The following is a 20177-nucleotide window of genomic DNA, read 5'->3' as shown; positions in this document are numbered from 1 at the left end:
AATTGCTGACCATAGAATTTAGACTACTTGCAGATGCCTGCTAGTACAAAATAGTACACAATATTTGTTTATCTTGCATATAACAGTCACTTTGTTTCCTTACTAAATGGCTGTATTAATTTATAAGGCCATAATGGCAGTAAGACATGAAAGAAGTTTTGTATGCTTGCCTCGGTACGGGCAGAAAGTAGTGTAAGATGAGTAATACTGCCTGTAAAGCACTTGTCTATTCTTATGTACCAAAAGATGAACCTGTCTAAATCTACTCTGACTAGATTCCACTTTTAAAGGTCCTGCTCATAATTTTAATCTTTTATTCAGATTCTGACAATCTCCTCTAACCCCAATCTTTTCTTCCATCAGTCATATATTGGCTCTTTGTTTATCTTTCTTCGGTTTGTGTTTCATTGTGGTAGTGTGACACAATACGTTGTTGTCTCCAATCTCATTTTCTAGCTCTTGATTTGTGTCTGCTTGGTGTTTCTATATTGAACATGCGTATGTGTCACGGTTACACACAGGGGGTATCGAAGCAGCTTTTTTAGCCGTTATGGAAAACCGTGACATCCTAAGTGACAGCCTGAAAATATGTAGTGTTCAACCATGGGAGATATTCTGACAACTACAATTGAAGAAAATTGAATAAGTTTCTTCACGCTGCACGTATTGGATTTTGCAAGAGTTTTGGGGTATCATACTGCCCGTGGTTTATCTTTCTTGGGTTTCAATTGTGCACGCGTCGGCCACAGAATGAAGCAAGTCAAGGTGAAGTGGAGAGTTTGGAGTCAGAGAATTCCCCTCAAGTGTGAAGAAACTATCTCATGTGGAATATCAATGTGCCTCGTCGTCCTTTCTTCTGTCTGCCTTCTACTTCCTGTCACTCCCACTGCAACAATCACCCGTCACCCCTCTCACCGTCGCTCCTTTTCTTCATTGCCCTCCCCGTGCTGCACTTTTCTCTCCCCCACCCACACTTGTCACCTGTCATCCTCTTCATCTCCTTCTCCTCGTCCTTCTGTCGTGGTTTCCCTCCTATTCAAGTTCACACCTCACAGGTTTCCGCTCTTCCATATGCTCCCTTGGCCTCCCTGGGGGGGTGGAGTGGGGTGGGGGGTTCCGTGGTGACAGGTGGGATGGATGATAGACAGAGTGCATTGCCTCTGAGAAAACACTACACAAAACTAGCTGGCCACCCACTGATGAATCCTGCTCCACCCTGACACTAAAGAACAGACTGCTGAAGACTTATTCTCATGCCCCTGCCTCAACAGAAATGATCCAGCACATTAAATGCATGCTCTTCTATCCAATGGGCCCCTTAAATAGTCTTGAGGAGATAAGAGTTGCTTTGATTAACACAAATGTGAATTAATCGGGATTTGTGTTCACGTCTCCCCACATTGCTGTGCGTTGCATCATGTTCTCTACCGCGCACCCCACCAACTAGAAAAGCACTGTTGGGCATTTTGAAATCCAGTGACTGCTGTCTCTCTCTGGCCCGTGGCAAAGATGGCAGACAAAAGAAAAACATGCTGTAACTCACTGCATATATTTATCTTCCTGAAGATAATATGCCGACAAAAATAAGTGTTTTTAAAAAGGCGAAGAGCTCACAAGGTCACTAGGCAATCTTGAATCACCAGGCAATCTTGAATCACCAAGTTTACCTCATGTGACATAGTTTAGTTGTTTTCTTGTTGTATTTTCCATCTGAATCATTATTAATTACTTTTTTCTTTTTTACTTTTCAGTCATTTTTACAGTTGTTTGATAATAAGTTTAATCACATCTAATATTTCTTCCTATAGATGCATTAAAACATTAACCAACAACTCCATTTACTTGTGATCGAATCTGAATTTGTTCAAGTTAACACAAAAAAAATGTGATGGAAAAGGACGTGTTAGACCATATGATACCTGACCTGGAGTTGTTTGTTAATATTTCAGAGAAAAAGTAGTTTCATGGTTGACATGATGGATTCATTCCATCATAAACACAAATAAATGTAAGCAAGAATGTCCAATCAGCCATATTTATATTGCATTGATGACTTGAATCATAAAATGTGTGATCAATGTGTTGAAACCAGGATTTGTACAGTAGTTAAGTCAATATATAAAAACATTTTGAAATATAGCCAAAAATAATCACAAAATATCAATCGTGAGCGACATCAGCCAGCTCTGTCTGGCAGTGGTTCAGTGAAAAAGCTGTAGACATGATCTTGGATCCAAAAACAAAGGAATCACTGAACTTGATTGCAAAAATCTGGTACCTAATTCAAAAAAACCAAAACAGTCTTCTTTATTGGACTACCATCAGACAAAAAAGAAATGCCAAACAGCAACTAGAAAAGGTATTTCCTGAATAGAATAGAATATGAAGGCTGCGAGCTGAAAGAAATCACTGAGGATGATGCAAAACAAAAAACAACAACTTAATAGCTTAATTGGAAATAAATTAAGAGATGAGGACTGATGAATACTTTAAACAAAGTAGAGCAGGCAAGGAAGAAAACTCAAATTCTAAATTGACCAATATTTGAGAAAAGAGAGCCATTTACATTATGTGAAATCCGAAATCTACACCAATAATGTCCTGAAACTGCTGACAGAATGGTTTCTTGGACCAAAAGTATGAAAGAGTGCTTAAAAAAAAATGTAAGTTTAAAAAAAAGTGTAGGCAAAGTTTCAACTGGTGAGCTGGTCCATGTTGCTCCCGGTCCATGTGCTATAACTCTTGGCTGGCTTGTGTTACATCTTTCCTGCTTTTTCTCGCTTCAGATAGATTGAAGGTGTGTGAATAGTTTCTTTATAGTGCCGTGATATTTGAAATATATTCAGCTGTAGTCAATGTTGCAAGTTGAAGGTTCAAGTGTCCAGAGCCCTCTTGTATTTTAACCAGTCTGGTCCTCATCTGGTATAAACATACCGAAACCAGCAAGGATTTCAGTTGAAGCCACCCAATATGCGTTTGCATTTACATATTCTATAATTTCATCCCAAAAATCGGTTTACAAACCACAGCTTTTCTCTTGTTCTCCCTGCAGCGGATGATGGGTGTGGCGGGACACTACGAGGCCAGAGTGGGGTGATTACCACTCCCAACTACCCCGCTGAGTACAACAATAATGCTGACTGCACCTGGACAGTGCTGGCCGAGCCAGGAGACACCATTGCCCTGGTGTTCTCGGACTTTCAGCTGGAGGACGACTATGACCTGCTGGAGGTCAGCGGCACCGATGGCTCTTCACAGTGGTGAGTGGTCAGTTTGCAGCATCTCGTCTGGAGAGAGGAGTAGGTTAGGGATCACACCATGGGCTCTTTGGCGGCTGAAGGTTGAGAAACAATTCAAACGTCATTTTGTTGTTTGTCAAATTTCAAGTGCTACAGGTTGTATCCTTTAGATGAATCATGTCTTAACATGGGGCATTAACACTCATTCACACACACTCACTCATCCTCTCAATTACTCACACGACACACATGCTCAGCGCTAATGACGAAGAGGTAGGATGTGTTCTGGCTTCAGTGTGGGTCTCTCACCATCTGTAGCAGGTCCTCCTCTCTCTGACAACTCTCTCAGCTCAGGAAGTAATTAGTCGGCTCAATTGCCACTGCCAGCCTGCACGTTTAGTGCCCCCTACCACCACACCAGCACCACAGACACTCTCTTTGTCCTTCCCCCACATGATCCTCATAATGGCAATAAACATATGTAGCACAAAGGTGGATGGATTCATGCACTTCCTTTGTCTTTGGTAAAATGTAAAAAGTTTACTTCCTGTATCATGTAAGAGATGGGCTGCTTCTATAAACAACGGAAGACACAGAAGACTTTGAAGTTGCAGCCGCTAGCGGTTGCAGGAGGGGACAAGGGAGTAGCACTGGCTCAGCTATGAAAAGCTTGAAACGCACAGACAAAAAGGAGGAAAGAAAGAGGGCTGTTGAAAGGGGTAGAGAGAGATGGCCCCTGGAATCCTGCTCAGTAGTTCAGCAACATCTCTCCCCGAGAAGAACTTGAGTGAGTCTGAGCGCTCCGAAAACTTAGGATGGATTGAATGCCTGGCTTGATATGAAAGTCCTATTGAATGTCTGCTCGGCCAACTGAGAGCTGATCGCTTCCCAGACCCCCTCAGATGGCTGCCTGACGAGGCCTCTTTTGCATATTTTACAGTGTCATCAGCTTCTTGTCCCAAACTTTTGATTTGCTCTCTGTTGTTGTGCGAGGCACCCAAATCTCTACTGAGGCTGTCATCTTTGTGGCACTTGCTGCCAGGGGTGTGTATGGTAGGGCACCTGAGGAATGGCTTCACTGTCTGAAAGATGAAGACAGAACAGTGGTGAGAAAGAGACGACATTCTTATTAGTAAATAAATAAATAAAAAGATCCATATGTCACAGTTGATCGTGCACATTTAAAAGAAAGGCAGGGGACATGGTGCAGACATGCTGGCTTGGATTTTACCCATATAATGTTAACATACAGCAGGTGGAACAATCTAAAGTGCATGCACGCACACACACACACACACACACACACACACACACACACACACACTCTCTCTCTCAGGATGACTCACTACTCAGAGCAGCTTGATGAGTGTTTCCCTCAGACGAGCCGGACCACATTTGTGTACATGAAGCAGAAATGGTCTGTAGTGGGTTCTGTTCTCTGTTCTTGTATTATGTACAAACATGATACTGTGTGTTTGTGTGTGAGAGAGAGAGAGAGAGAGAGAGAGCGAAAGAGCGAGAGCGCGAGAGATGGGGCTGAGGGAGTCAATAAGCTCCTTGCAGCTCAACAGTGAAGCTTAATTTGATTTGTTAAAAACAAATTGAAAATCAAATGTGGTAGTCAATGTTGATATTGTGTTGCGGATCACTAAATACGTTCTTCACATGTCTTTCATATCGTTTCACTTTTCTGATCTGTGTTCAGTTTAGCATCTATTTTAACCATCTTTAAACCAAAATTCTCATTAGTATGTGACACATTTTGACCTTTTTTTTAAAAAAATCATACATCATTTTAGTGAATATATTGCTCTATATATTTGCAGTTAATAGTAGATAGAAAATAATCAGATGTTGAGTTTTGTCATTAAACCGTACAAAAAAAATCTATTACCCCATTCTTAATGTAAGGAAAAGGATACATATAACTTCTGCCACGCTATATATATTTCATATATAATTTGTTCCCCGCTTGCATCTGTTTTTCTTTGATTTCATATCTTATTTAAACTTCAACAGACTGATGTCCTGGTGGCCCGATGGAATGTCATGGTTACAGGGCGTGTTTAGTGTGGCGCCTCACTAATATTGACTGACAAATTGAACAAGAGGTCCAAAAGGAGAGAGAGAGAGAGAGAGACAGAGAAAGAGGCCAGGGATCAGGGTCAAAACCATGTCTCCTTCTTATCAATACACAGCAAATGCATGTCCGGTTGGCATGCTGTCCCCGTGCGGGTGATAGCAAAAGAATAAGCCACCCAGCGAGTGTGTGATCTTTTCCACTCAAAAACATGTACCACTCGGCATTTTTTTACTGGTGGCCCTCCAGAGTTAGAATTCTGAAAAGGCAGCAGAGACAAGTCAGCCTTGAACGCTGACTTGGGCAGCTGAGATGTGCATGTAAATTAAACGTGGCGGTGGGAAAGGGCTGGTGAGAAAAAAAAAAAAACACCGACTACATTCCGCCTCCACCACAAGGCATTACCTTGACGGAATATCATCTGTGTTGTTTGCCCAGGGGAACACATTACTCTGCCATTGCACTGTTTGCATCCACATTGATTTTCTTCCCCATCACCATCCACTTTGAGGCAAATATAAATAATGCCTGATGCTCGCCAATTGCCAGATGCTCATTCGTCCGTTTGCTTGGAACTCACGGAAATTTGACTTATTTTCTTTGACACTAAATTGTTTGCAAAGCACCATAATACATTTTCATCTAGCGGCATAGAGACGTTAAAAGCAAGTCCCGCTGCACCTTCAACACTGTAAATAGAGAGCAAAAAGGGCTTGAATGTTAAGCTGAAAGCCCTCCATATATCAAAAATGATCTCTTTATTTAGAAAATCATTAAATGAAAATCACTGCGCCATTGTAGATTGAGCGATCACACCAGATTCGAGAGACATTCCAAACTTATGCCTTTGTTTTCAGTTCTGTTATACTTTTGCAAACTCTATGTCCCATGAGGAGCTTTCATCTTCTTTTCTTCGTGCATCCATTGCTCACAACACAACCCTCCCTGGTGTAGATGCAACTTATTTCTCCCTGTTAGGAGATCTGACAGCCCGACGAGTTCTGATCCCTGTAGGTAGTCTCCCATCCTTCCTCCTCGCCCCTTTTAACCCTATACCCTTCAGATTCCAGGCGCTGACATTCAGGGAGTAAATTGATCATCCCTGTAGTGCCGATGTGTGTCAACTTGCAGCAAACCTCAGAAGAAGCGTGTGTGTGTGTGTGTGTGTGTGTGTGTGAGAGAAGGAGAGAGAAAGAGTTGTTAGAGAAAAGTGCAGAACAGTGGCTATATATTGATTGGCTGTTAGGTTGACTCACCTGAGAGGGAGTGAATCATTTTCGGAACAGCTTTTTTTAAGTCCAGGGGCTGTTTTCTTGAATTTCCGTTGGGAGTTCCAGCAATATGAGTGTGTTTCATTTTTGTGGAGATAAATGCCTCAACTTTTGTTGTTGTGTTTTCAAAGAGATTGGTTAAGTTTTTCGGGTTAGGACTCATGAGATTCAAGTTTTGGTTTTCTGCGGCTTTAAGTCTAGTTAAAATTTAGGTTAGATTAAACATTGCCAGAGTTTTGCACCCAGGGTGTAGTTTTAACACATCCTTGAGTGCGTCTGTGTGGTTTACATACAAAAGGAGTGTTGTTCACAAAAAGATTTATTAATCGATTTATTGACGGGACTATTTCTGCATCTGGAAGAGTAGGTGGCATTGTGTCCCCTTACAGCTGGTAGCCAGTAGGATGTCTTCCACATCACCATTTTTTTCATTCCATACCAAACAGAGTTAGCATCTTTGTCGGAACAATGGACTTCTGTTCAAAGACCTTTTGAGAAAAACAAATTTTCTGGGGGGAAAAAAAAAAATCTTAAAGATTGATAGCATGAGAAATCAAAAAGTTTGCCCCTGTCTATCCAGATATGTGTTATGTCCGCTGTTGTTTTACCCATGATTATTGGCCCTTGTGTTGTTTGGACTCTGATTTCTGGGTTAAACACTGCAGCAGGACGACAGAATGTGTAGAATACCAGGCCAGTTTGAGCCAGTTGAAGTATATATATCCCAGAGTCATTTGAGTCCCAATCGCATCATCAAGATATGTTAGGCCAACCTTAAAAAAAGAACGTATGTCACGCCAACGTCTATCATTACATGTATTTTCAAAGTCCAATTTTAGTCAGACTAACAGAATGAGCATTTTTCTTACATGGTGTTGTAAGCACTCTCAGTCACATACTCCACTCATCATGCAGAGCCATCCACACAAGCATTCAAAGAATGGCAGTTAAAGGTTATACCAGTGAACGATTGCTCAAAATATCCTCTGACCATTGTTCGCCTTGCAGTACAAGATTAGGTGCCTGCCCACCTGGGATCCCCCAAGTCTCCTGCTTAAAGCCATATTTTATTGCAGGTTCATGCACTAAGGCAGTTATTTTCGGTATGAGAATGAGGCCCCTGACTATTGGCAGGCTTGGCACGGGCACTTTGCATGGATGTGTGTTTATAAGGATCCTGTGACGATTGAGTGGGTGTTTATTCTCTGTGCTGTGAAAAACAGGCCAAAGCGTAACAGTTACACAGACTGGTGGTGGAGAGGAAATGTCTTTCTTCGGGGCTTCACCTTTAATTCACCACTGCATTGCTAGTCTGATCCCGTCCAAAAGAGCTTGACTGTATCTCTCTCTGCCCCCACACCCCCCACCACAATACTCTGTGGGTGTCATAAAGCGTTCAAGTGGGTAGTTTTGTCTGATTGTCTAATGAAAGTCTATACTCCTTCATTACATATTCCATAGTCATTTACTGTAAGTGGTGCTCTCATCGGAGAGCCAGTACACAAATCATCCAAAACAAAAGTAAACTGCTGGCGTGCTTTGCATTCACTGTTTCTTCAGATTCTGCCGTCTGAGACGAAGCCCCAGATATTCATGCTGTGCATGTCTGAAGATTTACTTTTGATTCCTGCACTCACTCACGCTGGTTATTTTTGTTTCATGTATTCCCTTAACTTTGCATGTCTCTTGGAATGGGGATGATGTGCATATCTGGAAGCCTTCAACCATGCGTCTCTAAACTTAACAATGCAGATAAACAGTTGAGATGAAAATGTCTCACAGCTGATGTGACGGAAAGTAATGACATCCTGATGGACGTTAAGGATCATCACTACAAACGGCCCCAAAAACAGGCTGTGACGGGCTTCTAAACACCAGCTCCATCTATCAATCTATCAAACTTTTATCTTGCTGCGGCTCTGGGTCCCTTTTTTTTCTCCACCTCGCTGTACTGTTACTTTTTTTCCAGATCTGTCTCCACAGAGTCTGAAAGTGATTGTTTGAAGCAGGGATGGATGAGGTCATCCTCCATTGTAGGCCACGACCAATATGCATATATGTATGTGTATATACACAAGTATATATGTGTACATACATACGTATACATTTGTATACACATACATATGTACATGTGTGTGTATATATGTATGCATGCATATGTACATGTATGTGTATATATGTATGCATGCATATGTGTATCATACATACTGTATATGCATACATACATATACGTGTTTTTATTTATATATTTATTGTATATACAGTGTGTGTATATATATATATATATATATATATATATATATATATATATATATATATATATATATATATATATATATATATATAATATGAAAATGCCTGAGATGATGAAAAAATGGTAATGTGGTGTGTCCAGCAGAGAGCGCTCCAATGGTTCTGCCTTGTTCATATTCGTGTTTTATTTTCATCCTTATTTGAATAATCATGTATGACAATGGTAAGTTAGTTGCTTAGGAAAATAGCCTTCCGAGGCTAATTTCTCCTTTACATAGTCATATTGGTACCAAATTGTTTCACAACAAACATAGACAAGGTCTATTTTCAGTCTCGCACGAAAATGAGTTTTATCAGTTTCACAAATTGGTAATCAGTGATTGTCTTTTGGCCCTAGAATCATTATCAGTATCCTGGTCAAACACCTCATATCAGTTGAGCCCTATTCCATTGTAACGGATTTACTGTCATTAGATGTTGATCTTTGCAGATTCTGTGTAGAGAAGCCTCGAACATTAGGTCGGTCTCTGATGCCCCATTCTGTACTTGTGTGGATGGGTTAGCAGAGAAATAACTATTTTATCTGCCTGAAGAAAAAAAAAGGGGGGGTGAACAGAGAATAACTGTAGTCCTTTTGGGATTAGAATCGTAGAAATCATGAAGACATTGAGTCTGTATGTAATATGAATTTAAGGGTACCCCATGAGTGGTTGTTCAATGTCTTTGGTCAAATTAATCATGAAGGAAGGTTTCTGTAGCAGAGTGGGGCATCTGTCAGTAATAAATGTTGTTTTTCAGCCTTTGTTGTACTTACAATTATTGAAATCCATGACTCTTGACTCAAAGGAACCCATCTCATGCCTCATGAGTTTGTCTGATGTGAAATGATCTCACATATCGTTAGAATGCAGATAGAATTTGAAAACTTGAAGATTAGACCTGGTTGTCTGGTGCTTAAAGCCTGCACAGAGTCGGCTGTGCTCAGTCAGTCGGCCCGGCGTAAAAACGTATTCAGCACAAACAAATTCATCTACACAAGGCTGAAATTTTTGGGGAACATCAACAAGAACTAAGTCTTGTCCCCTCCACTCGGTATCTACATGATAGTTGAGCATAAGTGACGTTAGATTCTCTCAAAAAATCAGTATTTTACCATGCATAAGGGAGCATTTGAACATTGTGCCAGCCACCATCGACATGATAGAATCAGTGTCATTTCTTCCCTCAAAGTTTTTAGGTAAATGTCATCAACTTAAATTATGAACATTGATGATGTCATCCAGCAACTTCTAGCGAAGAAGTTCAAACATTTTGCAGAGTAAGTAATGTGCATGTAATGGAGAGAAAGGATTAATGGACAGGGACCAGAAGAGAGTAAAAAAATACCCCAAAAATGTTTAGACTTACAATTAACTTTTTGTCTGTTGATCCTTGTTTTATTTTATGTCACAGTTTGATCTTACAGTTGATCCCTTTGGATGCCCACCTTTTATTTGGAGAAATGTGTATAACATAGAAAATCCATATGATCTACATTACTGTATGATTCATCATTCTACATTTGCAGTTGATGGGTGTGTTCTTGTTTTTTGGTTTTTTTTGCTACTCTCCCTACAAATGTTTGGAGAGGCCGTCTGCTTTGGCCGCCAGCAGTGTTGTGCTACAGTACTTTTTGAAAATTTGATCTTCATCACGTGTGCCGCATCGTCTATGACTGAATCTGCCTCAGGTTCACATTCCTCTCCATTCCAGCATGCACGGACCCTGACACCTTGACAGTGTGTTATACAGGCATCCACTGTTCTTTTTTACCGCGTGTGCTCATGCACAATTGTACATACGGTGTAAGCAGTTGGTGTGCGTTTGTTGCCAAGGATCTTAAAGCTTTGTGACTCGCCACAGTGATTTCTATTTTTACTTTAACTGGAGAAGTAGACGATTTGGAGTGTGGTATAAAGATGATGTATGATGGTGTAATTGACAAAGTTTAATGGTGGGAATACAGAATTTAATGCATTTCCAATGATGATGCACAAATATATATTCACAAAGACATGTGGCAGCCAGCAGATGTGTGACAAAAAAAAAAGTGTTCAGTTCTTGATTATGAACATCCATAAACTGTCATTGTTTGTCTGCGTTATTCAGAGAAACAGCAGGAGTGGCAGTTTCTGAGGCAATGCTGAGTCTAACCTATAAAGCAGCTTGCCTGAGGGAGGCAGCCTGTGTCTATGTAAGCATGTCTAGCCATGTGTTACCTCACGTCCCCCCACCCCCCACACCCGCGAGACTGGAGAGCACCCAGAGGTGAGGGGTAATGGGCCACATCACTGTAACCTGACTGGGTGTCCCTTTAGTTGTGTTTGCACTGCACCACTGGGAGCCAGTCTGTCACTTTTAGATGTCCCACTGTTCCACCAGCGACTTATGATCTGTATTCACTCAATTTTAAATTTGGTGTCTCAGACGTGGACGTTTTCTTTAGATTCAATCATGCAAATAAGAAATACAGTAAGGCAATTTAAATTTGTCTTGTAAATAATCCTATTACTCAAATGTTTACCCTTTATTCAATTTTATAATCCCCCAAACTCTAATTCTGCCACTGGAGATGCTGCAGCTTGAGGTCTGTCCATTCTTTTTTACTCTGGTCCCCTAAATCCCTCATATTATTAAAGTGCTGAAAGATCACCATAGTTATTCACGTTCCTTCAAAACACGTTTTAATCTCCTCCTGCCCACGTCTTCACTCTGAACAACAGGTTTACTCTCATGTTTTTAAACCACCAATTCTTCCTCCCACAACTCACTTCTTTGATCCTGTAATTAACTTCATGGGTCAAGTGCTGCTAACCCAACGAAAGATGGGGATTTTTTTTCTTTTCTTTTCTTTTTTTTTTGTTGTGATCAAAAAAGAACATTGGCCATGTAGAAGTTAATTTGGAGCACCTCGCTCGGTCAACACCGCTCTTTTATTCAATATTTCCCCCTCCCCCTACTTTTTAACCTTAGCCATTTTCACACTGTCATTGACAGTGCGACTGGGGTGACACACTGAGCTTCACAGGACTGAGAGAAAGAGAAAGAGGGAGAGACGTCACACCATCAATTACTGAGACACCATAATTAGCAGAGAGAGAGGAAAAGGAGAGGCTTAGAAGCACTGGTGTAAAGCACAGCGTAATCAGGGGTGTGTTGTAGAGGACACTAGCACGGCAATTAGATTGCAAAAATAGTCAGTTGCCCCATGAACATATTTTATTGAACATTTAGAAGTAATGCATTAGTAAAGTTCCATGGAGATGGACAAGTTATTTAAAGACCACCATTTTTTTTCTGCTTCGAGGAATTTTAGGGGGACTTTTTCAAGTTAAAACGCCTTTCACAAATAAGTTCAGATGTCAGGATAGTTACTCAATGTCATGAAGTAAGAAGTCACTGGCTCTAAAGATATATAGTGATTCTAGTCTGAGCTGCTCGTGACTTGGTACTCTGTCATATTTTGAACGTGAAAGCAAAAAAAACCCCAAAAAACAATGATGTTGAAAGAAATTTGCATAAAAACGATAAGTTAAAATAGATCCCCTCTAATGTCAATCAGGATTCTGATGGTAGACCTAAGAAATACCCTCGGATACGAGCTTTGCACTTAATAAACGAGGCATTGATAACAGCGTCTAAGCCAGAGGAGAGAGACAGAAACTCAGAACTTCTTCTCTTCTATTCTATTATTTGCTTAAGAGTACTGAACAGAAATAAGAGCTCTAGGAAAGACTCCATTTACAACTTGTTATCAAACTCCAGTGGCAGCTTTCTCTCGATGATGTTCTCATTGTAATAAATTAGTATCTCGTTATCCCAAGCTTGGTAATCTCGTGATAATGTTAGACAACAAAGCTTGTTGTGTCATGATGATAGATTCGTTTATCTTGTTATCTTGGAATAACGAGATAATATCCCCTCCGTGCAAGTATGGACCTCCCGGACTGAGAACCATGCAGAAACTAACTTTTATTGCACATTTCTTGAAAATGCTGCTAAAAGTTATGATGCATTTAAGTGGAAACTCAAATAGGATGATGCTGTTTTCCCTCCTCTGCAGTGTTTGACGCACACACTTCATAGGTCACATACTGCACTGGGGGTATTACATCAGTGTACACCGGCCTGCTCACAACCTCACGTTTTCTGTCCAAGCAAATGAGAGCACTCCTAGTTGTGCTGTTTCAGGACACCAGCTACTATGAAACTATCATTTGCTGGTTGTTCTTTGCTCATCACTATTAGCGGGCTAATTAGGGAGGGATGGTTTACAAGACACTGCACTGGAAACAAGTATAATGGAGGTGGAAGAAGGCTGGCATAGTCACAGAGCTGAATCAGCGTCAGTGCCAGAACAGCAGTTGGTCATAACGATGGGTCATTTTTATCATGGTATCATGGAATCTGTGTATAAAATGCCATAGAGACTTGAGTTATTATCACCCTCAGGACACATGACAGTGGGGTCCTGCTTTTCATGCTTGTAAACACATTAGCATTGACAAAATATTCGTGGACATCAGTCCTAGAAAGCTATGTAGCTGGTAATGAAGGACGCGGCCATGCAAGGTGAAATGAAGCGAGGATCTGCATGCTGGTTGTGTATTATTAATCTTCTTCAGGACAGTGGGACAGATTGTGAATGTGTATTTGTTTGTGCAGAGTGGCAGTGAAATACTCTTCCTCTCCCCCATGCATCTGCCTTTTTTTATGCGAGGTGACATGAGGCCACGCTGAATGTATTTACAGAGGAACCTTTATGAACTCTAGTGAACGTGCCTTGACCGGCAATTACAGGCTGCACGGCAGTGTGCATCAATAAAAACTCCATCTCAACTCCATCAATAACTTTGAGAAGCCAAAGGGTGTCAGGCAATTTCGGCCCCCTCTGTAAAAAGCCGCGACTGCAGTTAGTAACTTGATTTGAAATGTTTTCAGTGAAGTTTGTGTTGTGGCAAACATTCCTCATATTTACTGTTGCAAAGGTGGTTTGGGCTTGCATTCATAAATATATATATTTTTGCAGGCTTGATATGCTGTGGATAAAGTAGTTATCTTTGCCATACAACTCAAAGACATACCATTTTAAATATGTAGGAGCTCCGAATGGTAATTTAGTTCAATGAAATGTAATGGTTTCAGGTTTCCCTCACTCAATGTACCACTTATACCACAAATATAAAATACATCTAATTTTATTTTCATTTTTTTGGTAAAACAAAAAAAACCAAAAAAAAAGCAAAAGAAAAACCTGTTGAAACGTATCCATATAGTTGAGTTAGTCAGGTAATTATATCACGGGATTGTTTATACCGTTTCTATTACTTTATGTTCAAGTTTCTCTGCAAAAATCAATGTAATCCTCGTGTTGGTGAAGGTTCTCAGTCCTCTAGGTCATGGTAGGCTAAGAGTTCGCCGTAGGCAACTGGACTTCTTTTTGTGTAGAAGACGTTTCGCCTCTCATCCAGTGCTTGAACTGAAGAAGCCTCACTTAATCCTCACTTAAAATCTGCTCATTTATTAATTCAGGAGTTTTTTATTCACATTGTCATCCAAAAAAGCAGTCTCTCCCCCCAGATATCCAATTATATTCATTGTGGACAAGTCTTTTGCAGAAAAGAAATCAAAACTGAAGTGGTAGAAATGGTGATTGATGTGAGACACCCCCTCTAAGTGAGTTTATGCATTGCAGAGTTTTTTGGAGACTACTTGAGAGGTGTCAGCATATCATATTGATCCCACAGCACTGCAGTCTTTCTTAATCCCACTTCCACTAAAGACAGAATGTGACAGAAGCAAAGAACCTAACTTTTATCTCAACAAAGCTCTTACATGATTAATCTGTGGTAGCAGGAGTCTACACTTAAGTGGAACATCAGCAGTTAAAAAAAAAAACTTATAATGAACTAAAAATCTAGTCCTGAATCTGATGCATTTTTAACTGAGGCTTGAGTGTGGGCCATACGTGCACACATTCACACCCGTGGCCTCAGGATCACTCACCTCATGTACCACTCGCATTGCATCCGTCTGTTTTTTCCGAGGCTTTGGCGGCCTGTATGCCACCATCCCTGTTTTTTGTTGTTGTTGGTTTTTTTTTTTTTAATCAGAGGGTCTGATTAGAGAACATTGACATGAGGGCTGGGTGGGGATTGGGGAGAAAAAAAATAATTAAAATAGGGATTAGTCTGGTGTGGGGCACATGCAGACAGAATTAGCAGCTAACGCTGCCTGGCTCTATCATTTGCAGATCAGAGTTGCTAATATCACGGTGTTATTAGCGCCGCTATCCTCCCCGACTGTGCGATAACAGAGGATTATTGAAGGTGCTGCGGCCAGTGAACCAGGAAAAAACAGTGTGATTTGTCTTAGCATGGCTAATTTGTGCTCTGTTTGCATGGATGATATGGATCAGAGCTGAAGCTGATCCTTTGACGCAAGGCCAGCGTTGCAGGATGTTTTATAGAAATGCACAAATAAACAGAAATGGACATCCTATTGGCGTGTTTACTTGCTAGTACAGTAGAGGAAGCAGGGTTTACAGGGTCAAAAATGGACCTGCAGTGATATTCACGCTGCTCCGTCATGTTAATTACAGCTGCTGTTGTCCCCCGGGTCCAGGACACACTGCATAATGAAGCGTTTTGTTTGATCAATTGGTTTGTCTGTATGCAAGTTATAGCACAGGCTCGATGTTTGATTTGTCAGCGTGATGTCAGCTATGGGAGCTGTAGGACTCAAGTGTGAATGCTTCATTGTTTTATTTAACATTTATTCTAACACAAAGAGGAATATTAGAACATCCTCAGTGGGATTCATGACGCGTGTGTGGACAGTCAAATCTGGTCTTACCCCGCAGGCTTAATGATCAACAACATACGATCCAAAATTGGACGTCATACCATGTCCAGTTTGCTGGCGTAAGCGTCTTGTGCTAGCTATCAACCAGTTGACAGATAACATGTGAAAGAAGAAAAAAAGGAAAAATGCAAAATTCCTTTCTTGATCATGACATTTTTCTGCTTCGAGTATGAGCCTTCCAGTTTCAACGGCTTATCAGTGGTCAGTTAACATGAAATGTGTAGATATCGCTCATATGCAGATTTTAGAAATAAATGGGATGTATAAGTGGTTTTTTTTTTTTTAAACATTCTGCAGAAAAATGCAACAAACCATTTGACGTGTCAGGTTACTCCTACTCTATACTTGAGATAATTCTTATCCCTATTCCCTTATCACTCTTCTATGTTCCTAGCATTTGATCTCAATTCAAATGAAAGAAGAACCCTAACTACTGTAGATGCGAAAGTAGACTATTACAGGCTGATTGTTGTTTTCTGTGCAGGGCAAAGTGACACTGATAATTCTTGCATTACACCTTTCATATTTTGAATTCCTCCCAATAAGCACTTTACTGGGAACTAGCTTTTCTTGATGTGGTTATGAGCTCCATTTTTTTTTTTTTTTTTAAAAACCAAATAAATCAAAATCAAATCCTAAATCTTGAGAAAGTAGAATTTGATTAAGAAATAGGTTTCTGAATAACCCTTGACCATGAGAGCTGCATCCCTTCTTTCTCCTACTGGCCCGTATTTATCACAGTTGCATTTTCATACATACTTGATCCTATTAGCAGAGGGTATTTGGTGTGTTTATATGTATTGTATTGGAGGTGAAGAAAATGTATTTTTGCTGCTTAAATGTGCTATAAATAGCAAAATCAGAGCAAGGCAGACAAATGGAGCTGCTGAGGGATTATTCTGCTCTTTCTCTTCTTGGAGTGGACGGTATTTGGGGGGATTGGCTACAGGCTACACCAAAGATGATACATTTAGCTCCTCTCTAGCATTCGTCTATGTTCAAACAGTGTGCTGACAAAGTCTTTCTTTGGACTGTCTCCTTTATTTCATTTCTTTCACCCAGCTTATTTCAGTTTATACCATTCTCATCATGATTTTTCATAGTTTCTCCATCCTTCATAACAGTGCTCCTCCTGACAGCGCACCCTTCCTCCAGTATCTCTAATTGGCCAACTGTGAGCTATTCCACATTATTTATTCCTTTGTTAATGCGTCTAAAATGTACAAATTCTGGTTTCTGCAATATTCTAGTCCAGGCACCATAATACCTCGCTCGAAAGTCATTAATGGGCACTCTTTTGATGATATACTTTGACAAATTGTGACTTTAAAAGAAAAATTTCATTATAAACTCCTTTTATTCACACAGTATTCAAGATATTAGCCTGTCATCCAACTTTTATTTAGAAAAATCCTTTTTTGAAGCCCAAATAGGAAACATTTGGCAAAGTCGTTGCTTTGCAGTGTTGTCTCTCTCACTCGCCCTTGCCCTTGCCCTTGCCCTTAAGTCTTGTCCATTTGCTAACCCTTGGCCAGGGAAGAGCTCTGGAAGCCCTGCAGGAGATTGACTCAAGCTTCAGCTGTGGTCTGGATATCAAAGGAGCAGAGGGGACAAGTGAAAAACAGCTTACTAGTGCAGACGCAGGACAGCAAGTATGGAAGGGGAGAGGGAACAGTAGGACAAAGAGCTAGAGACACAGCTGAGACGTTAGATCATTACCAGACACAAGGCTGAAACAGAGAGGGGGTGAATTAATGGATACTTGGTTTTCTGTCGAACAGAAGGTCACATAATGTTTGTACAGCTGCATCTTATTTGCTCATAGCTGCCAGATCAGATTGATTCTCCTCATTTAGTGACGCCGATTGAGAATTTGCCCAAATCTAGGAATGCTGTTGAAAGTTGGCGTTGTAAACTCTTGTATTACCATCTTGCCCTAGTTAGCCCCAGAGTGCCTTCTTATAGCATGCTTTAGGAGTCTGTCAGTTCTGAACATTTCACCCTTGTTAGAAAGAAAGAAATAAGACACGTGAATTATAATACTTGCCATCGCCAAACAACTGACCCTCCTTTGCAGAGATAACCTTGATTGTGAAACTTCCCACACATACTGTATTTCCAAGTATGTTTATTCCTTCTCAGGCAAAATATCACTTCATTTTTGTCAGTTATACACGACAATGGTACCCTAGGGGGTGCTCCTACAGGTGACATGACAAAAAATAGGTCCCCTGATTAAGAAAAAGGACATTAATATTCAGCATAAAAAAAAAATTTACAACTGCAGAGTTCAGATGGTTTGAGGCGTTACTACCTCTACCTCCGTATCCAGGGCAACCAGGTTCAGTCAGCTGCTGTGGCCTTGAAGGGGAAATCAGCTGAGGATGGCATTTACAGTGTGTTACAGAAGTGTGAAAACACTTGTTGTCAAAATATGAGGACCTGTCATGTAAATGAGATCACATCCTCCACTACATTCCTTTGGTTCCCAGTAATACACCTGCCAAGCGTGCAGGGTGGAAGGATAAAGGATTATCAAGAAAAGAGATCATATGTACACAGACAGAATAGTTCATTATATTTGCATTTTATTTTTTTGCGTGATGTCTTTTTGATGGCATTCCCTATTCGTCAGCTCTACATGCCATAAAATTGTTCAACTATACACAATAGAAGATATTTCAGTATGTAAAGCGAAAGCTCAAACATGGCTTCTTTTTAAATTAAAGGCATTCTTCTACTTTTTGGTTTCTGTACCCCAAGTGGCCTTTGTATGATTCCTGCACGTTATTCCACTGTAGTGCTTGATATTTTCATTCAAGTACATGTCAAAAATGAAATGTCCATGAAGTACTAAAAACTTCAACCCTACTAAGGGGCAAATGCTTGTTGCTTGGGGTGTACATGGAGAGACTTCTTTTTTTTTTTTTAACTTTTACTTTTATTACCACACGTGTTCTGTCATTGGACATGGGTGATAGATAATACACTCCCTGCATCCATTTTTCTTTGAGGCAGCCCTTCCTCTGCCAACCAGTCGTGCCTTCACAGAAGTGGCACATTCAAGTCTAATTATCAAGCACATACTGCTGCTCAGGGATTTCCATGGCAGATCCCAAGACATACGGAGTGTGAACACACACACACACACACACACACAGTTCTGCACACACCTACGCACACAAAGGAGATATATTTTGAGTGGGAAGACATTTGGGTGCTCATGGGCAGGGCATTAATGTCACACCATTTATTTAACTGTAGCTAATTGAGTCCAGTGGGATTGTTTTGTTGTGATTGAGGTTTTTTTTTTTTTTATGAGCCACGGTAAGTGAGGAAGAAAGACAGATTTCCTCTGAAATGGAAATGTTACATCTTCCATAGTGTTGTTCATACAGCCCCAGTCTGTTTCCACTTCCACAATCAAAAGGCAAAATACTGTACTTCTACTACAACTATACCACTACTTCTGACAGATCGACACCTACGGATTTTGAGGTTTTTTTTATCCGCTTGACATGGGCAGATTAAATTAAGTGATTTCACATTAAACCTGAGCTCAAGTTCCAAAGTCAAAAACTTGTGTCTTAAAAAAGCGTTTTTTTTCCTTTTCTTTTTTTGGTAATGTGATTTAAATATGTGAAGCTGTAATTTGTTATGAAAGTGGTCCCATCGGGAAAAAAACCCATCTAATATGCAGAAAAGAAATTTCATTGACATTCAAAAAATATCAGTTTGGAAAGAAAAACAAAAAAAATACTGCAAAGTAAAAGCCAAACCGAATGAATGACAAATAATTGCATTTTTTTTTTTTTGAAGGAGGTTCCAGATATTTGTCCTTCATCAACTTAAATCAACTTTTAAGCCGATGAAGGTATTTGTCCAAAGGTTGTCATATTGAAGTTCCACTGCAAGTAAAAAATGCTGTGGTGGAGCCTCCATCTTCTTGTGCTTGTAGACGTTTTCTACCAGGCACCTGTCTCAAACATGCTAAAGGCGTGTATTAGTCTTTTAAGGTTAGTTTCTATTTAAACAATATATGTCCCTTTCCCTTCGATTTTTCACCAATCACCCTAAAGTGCACGTTCCACCAGCAGATATTAATCTGGGAGTATAATCTGTCAATATCCAGTCGTCCTGTAGCAATAATGAAATTAACTACAAACAAACACTGAAATATAAGCAAAAATATGGAAGAAACTATTAATACTAAAGCATTGTCTTTTGGTAATTTTTTTTTTTTTTTTTTTTTTTTACCACCAGACTGCATTGTTTGCCATCTATCCCAGAATAGGGATGAAAATGCAGAGGCAAAGAATCAGCTTCTGTCTTTGCCAGTTATCCCTGGCTAATTTTCAAGGCTCTGCTTCAAGAAGCTGACCCTCTCACTCAGGACAGCAACATACACACACACACACACACACACACACA

At 40.2% G+C, this 20177-nt stretch overlaps 1 protein-coding gene across 1 annotated transcript in view; it reads left to right on the top strand.

Moving 5' to 3' along the window:
* The window catches only part of csmd2 (CUB and Sushi multiple domains 2), a 280010-nt gene that overhangs the window by 85552 nt on the left and 174281 nt on the right, over nucleotides 1-20177 (top strand). The window contains 1 exon segment of the mRNA XM_086193866.1: nucleotides 3053-3260. Within this exon segment, the coding sequence (XP_086049992.1) occupies nucleotides 3053-3260 (208 nt within the window).

Source organism: Aulostomus chinensis, chromosome 22, assembly GCF_037954235.1.
Source record: "Aulostomus chinensis isolate RoL2024-O1b breed Wild chromosome 22, RoL_Achi_v1.0, whole genome shotgun sequence".
Taxonomy (NCBI): Eukaryota; Metazoa; Chordata; class Actinopteri; order Syngnathiformes; family Aulostomidae; genus Aulostomus; species Aulostomus chinensis.
The sequence above is the reverse complement of the archived record's forward strand: the minus strand, read 5'-3'. Positions and strand labels throughout refer to the sequence as shown.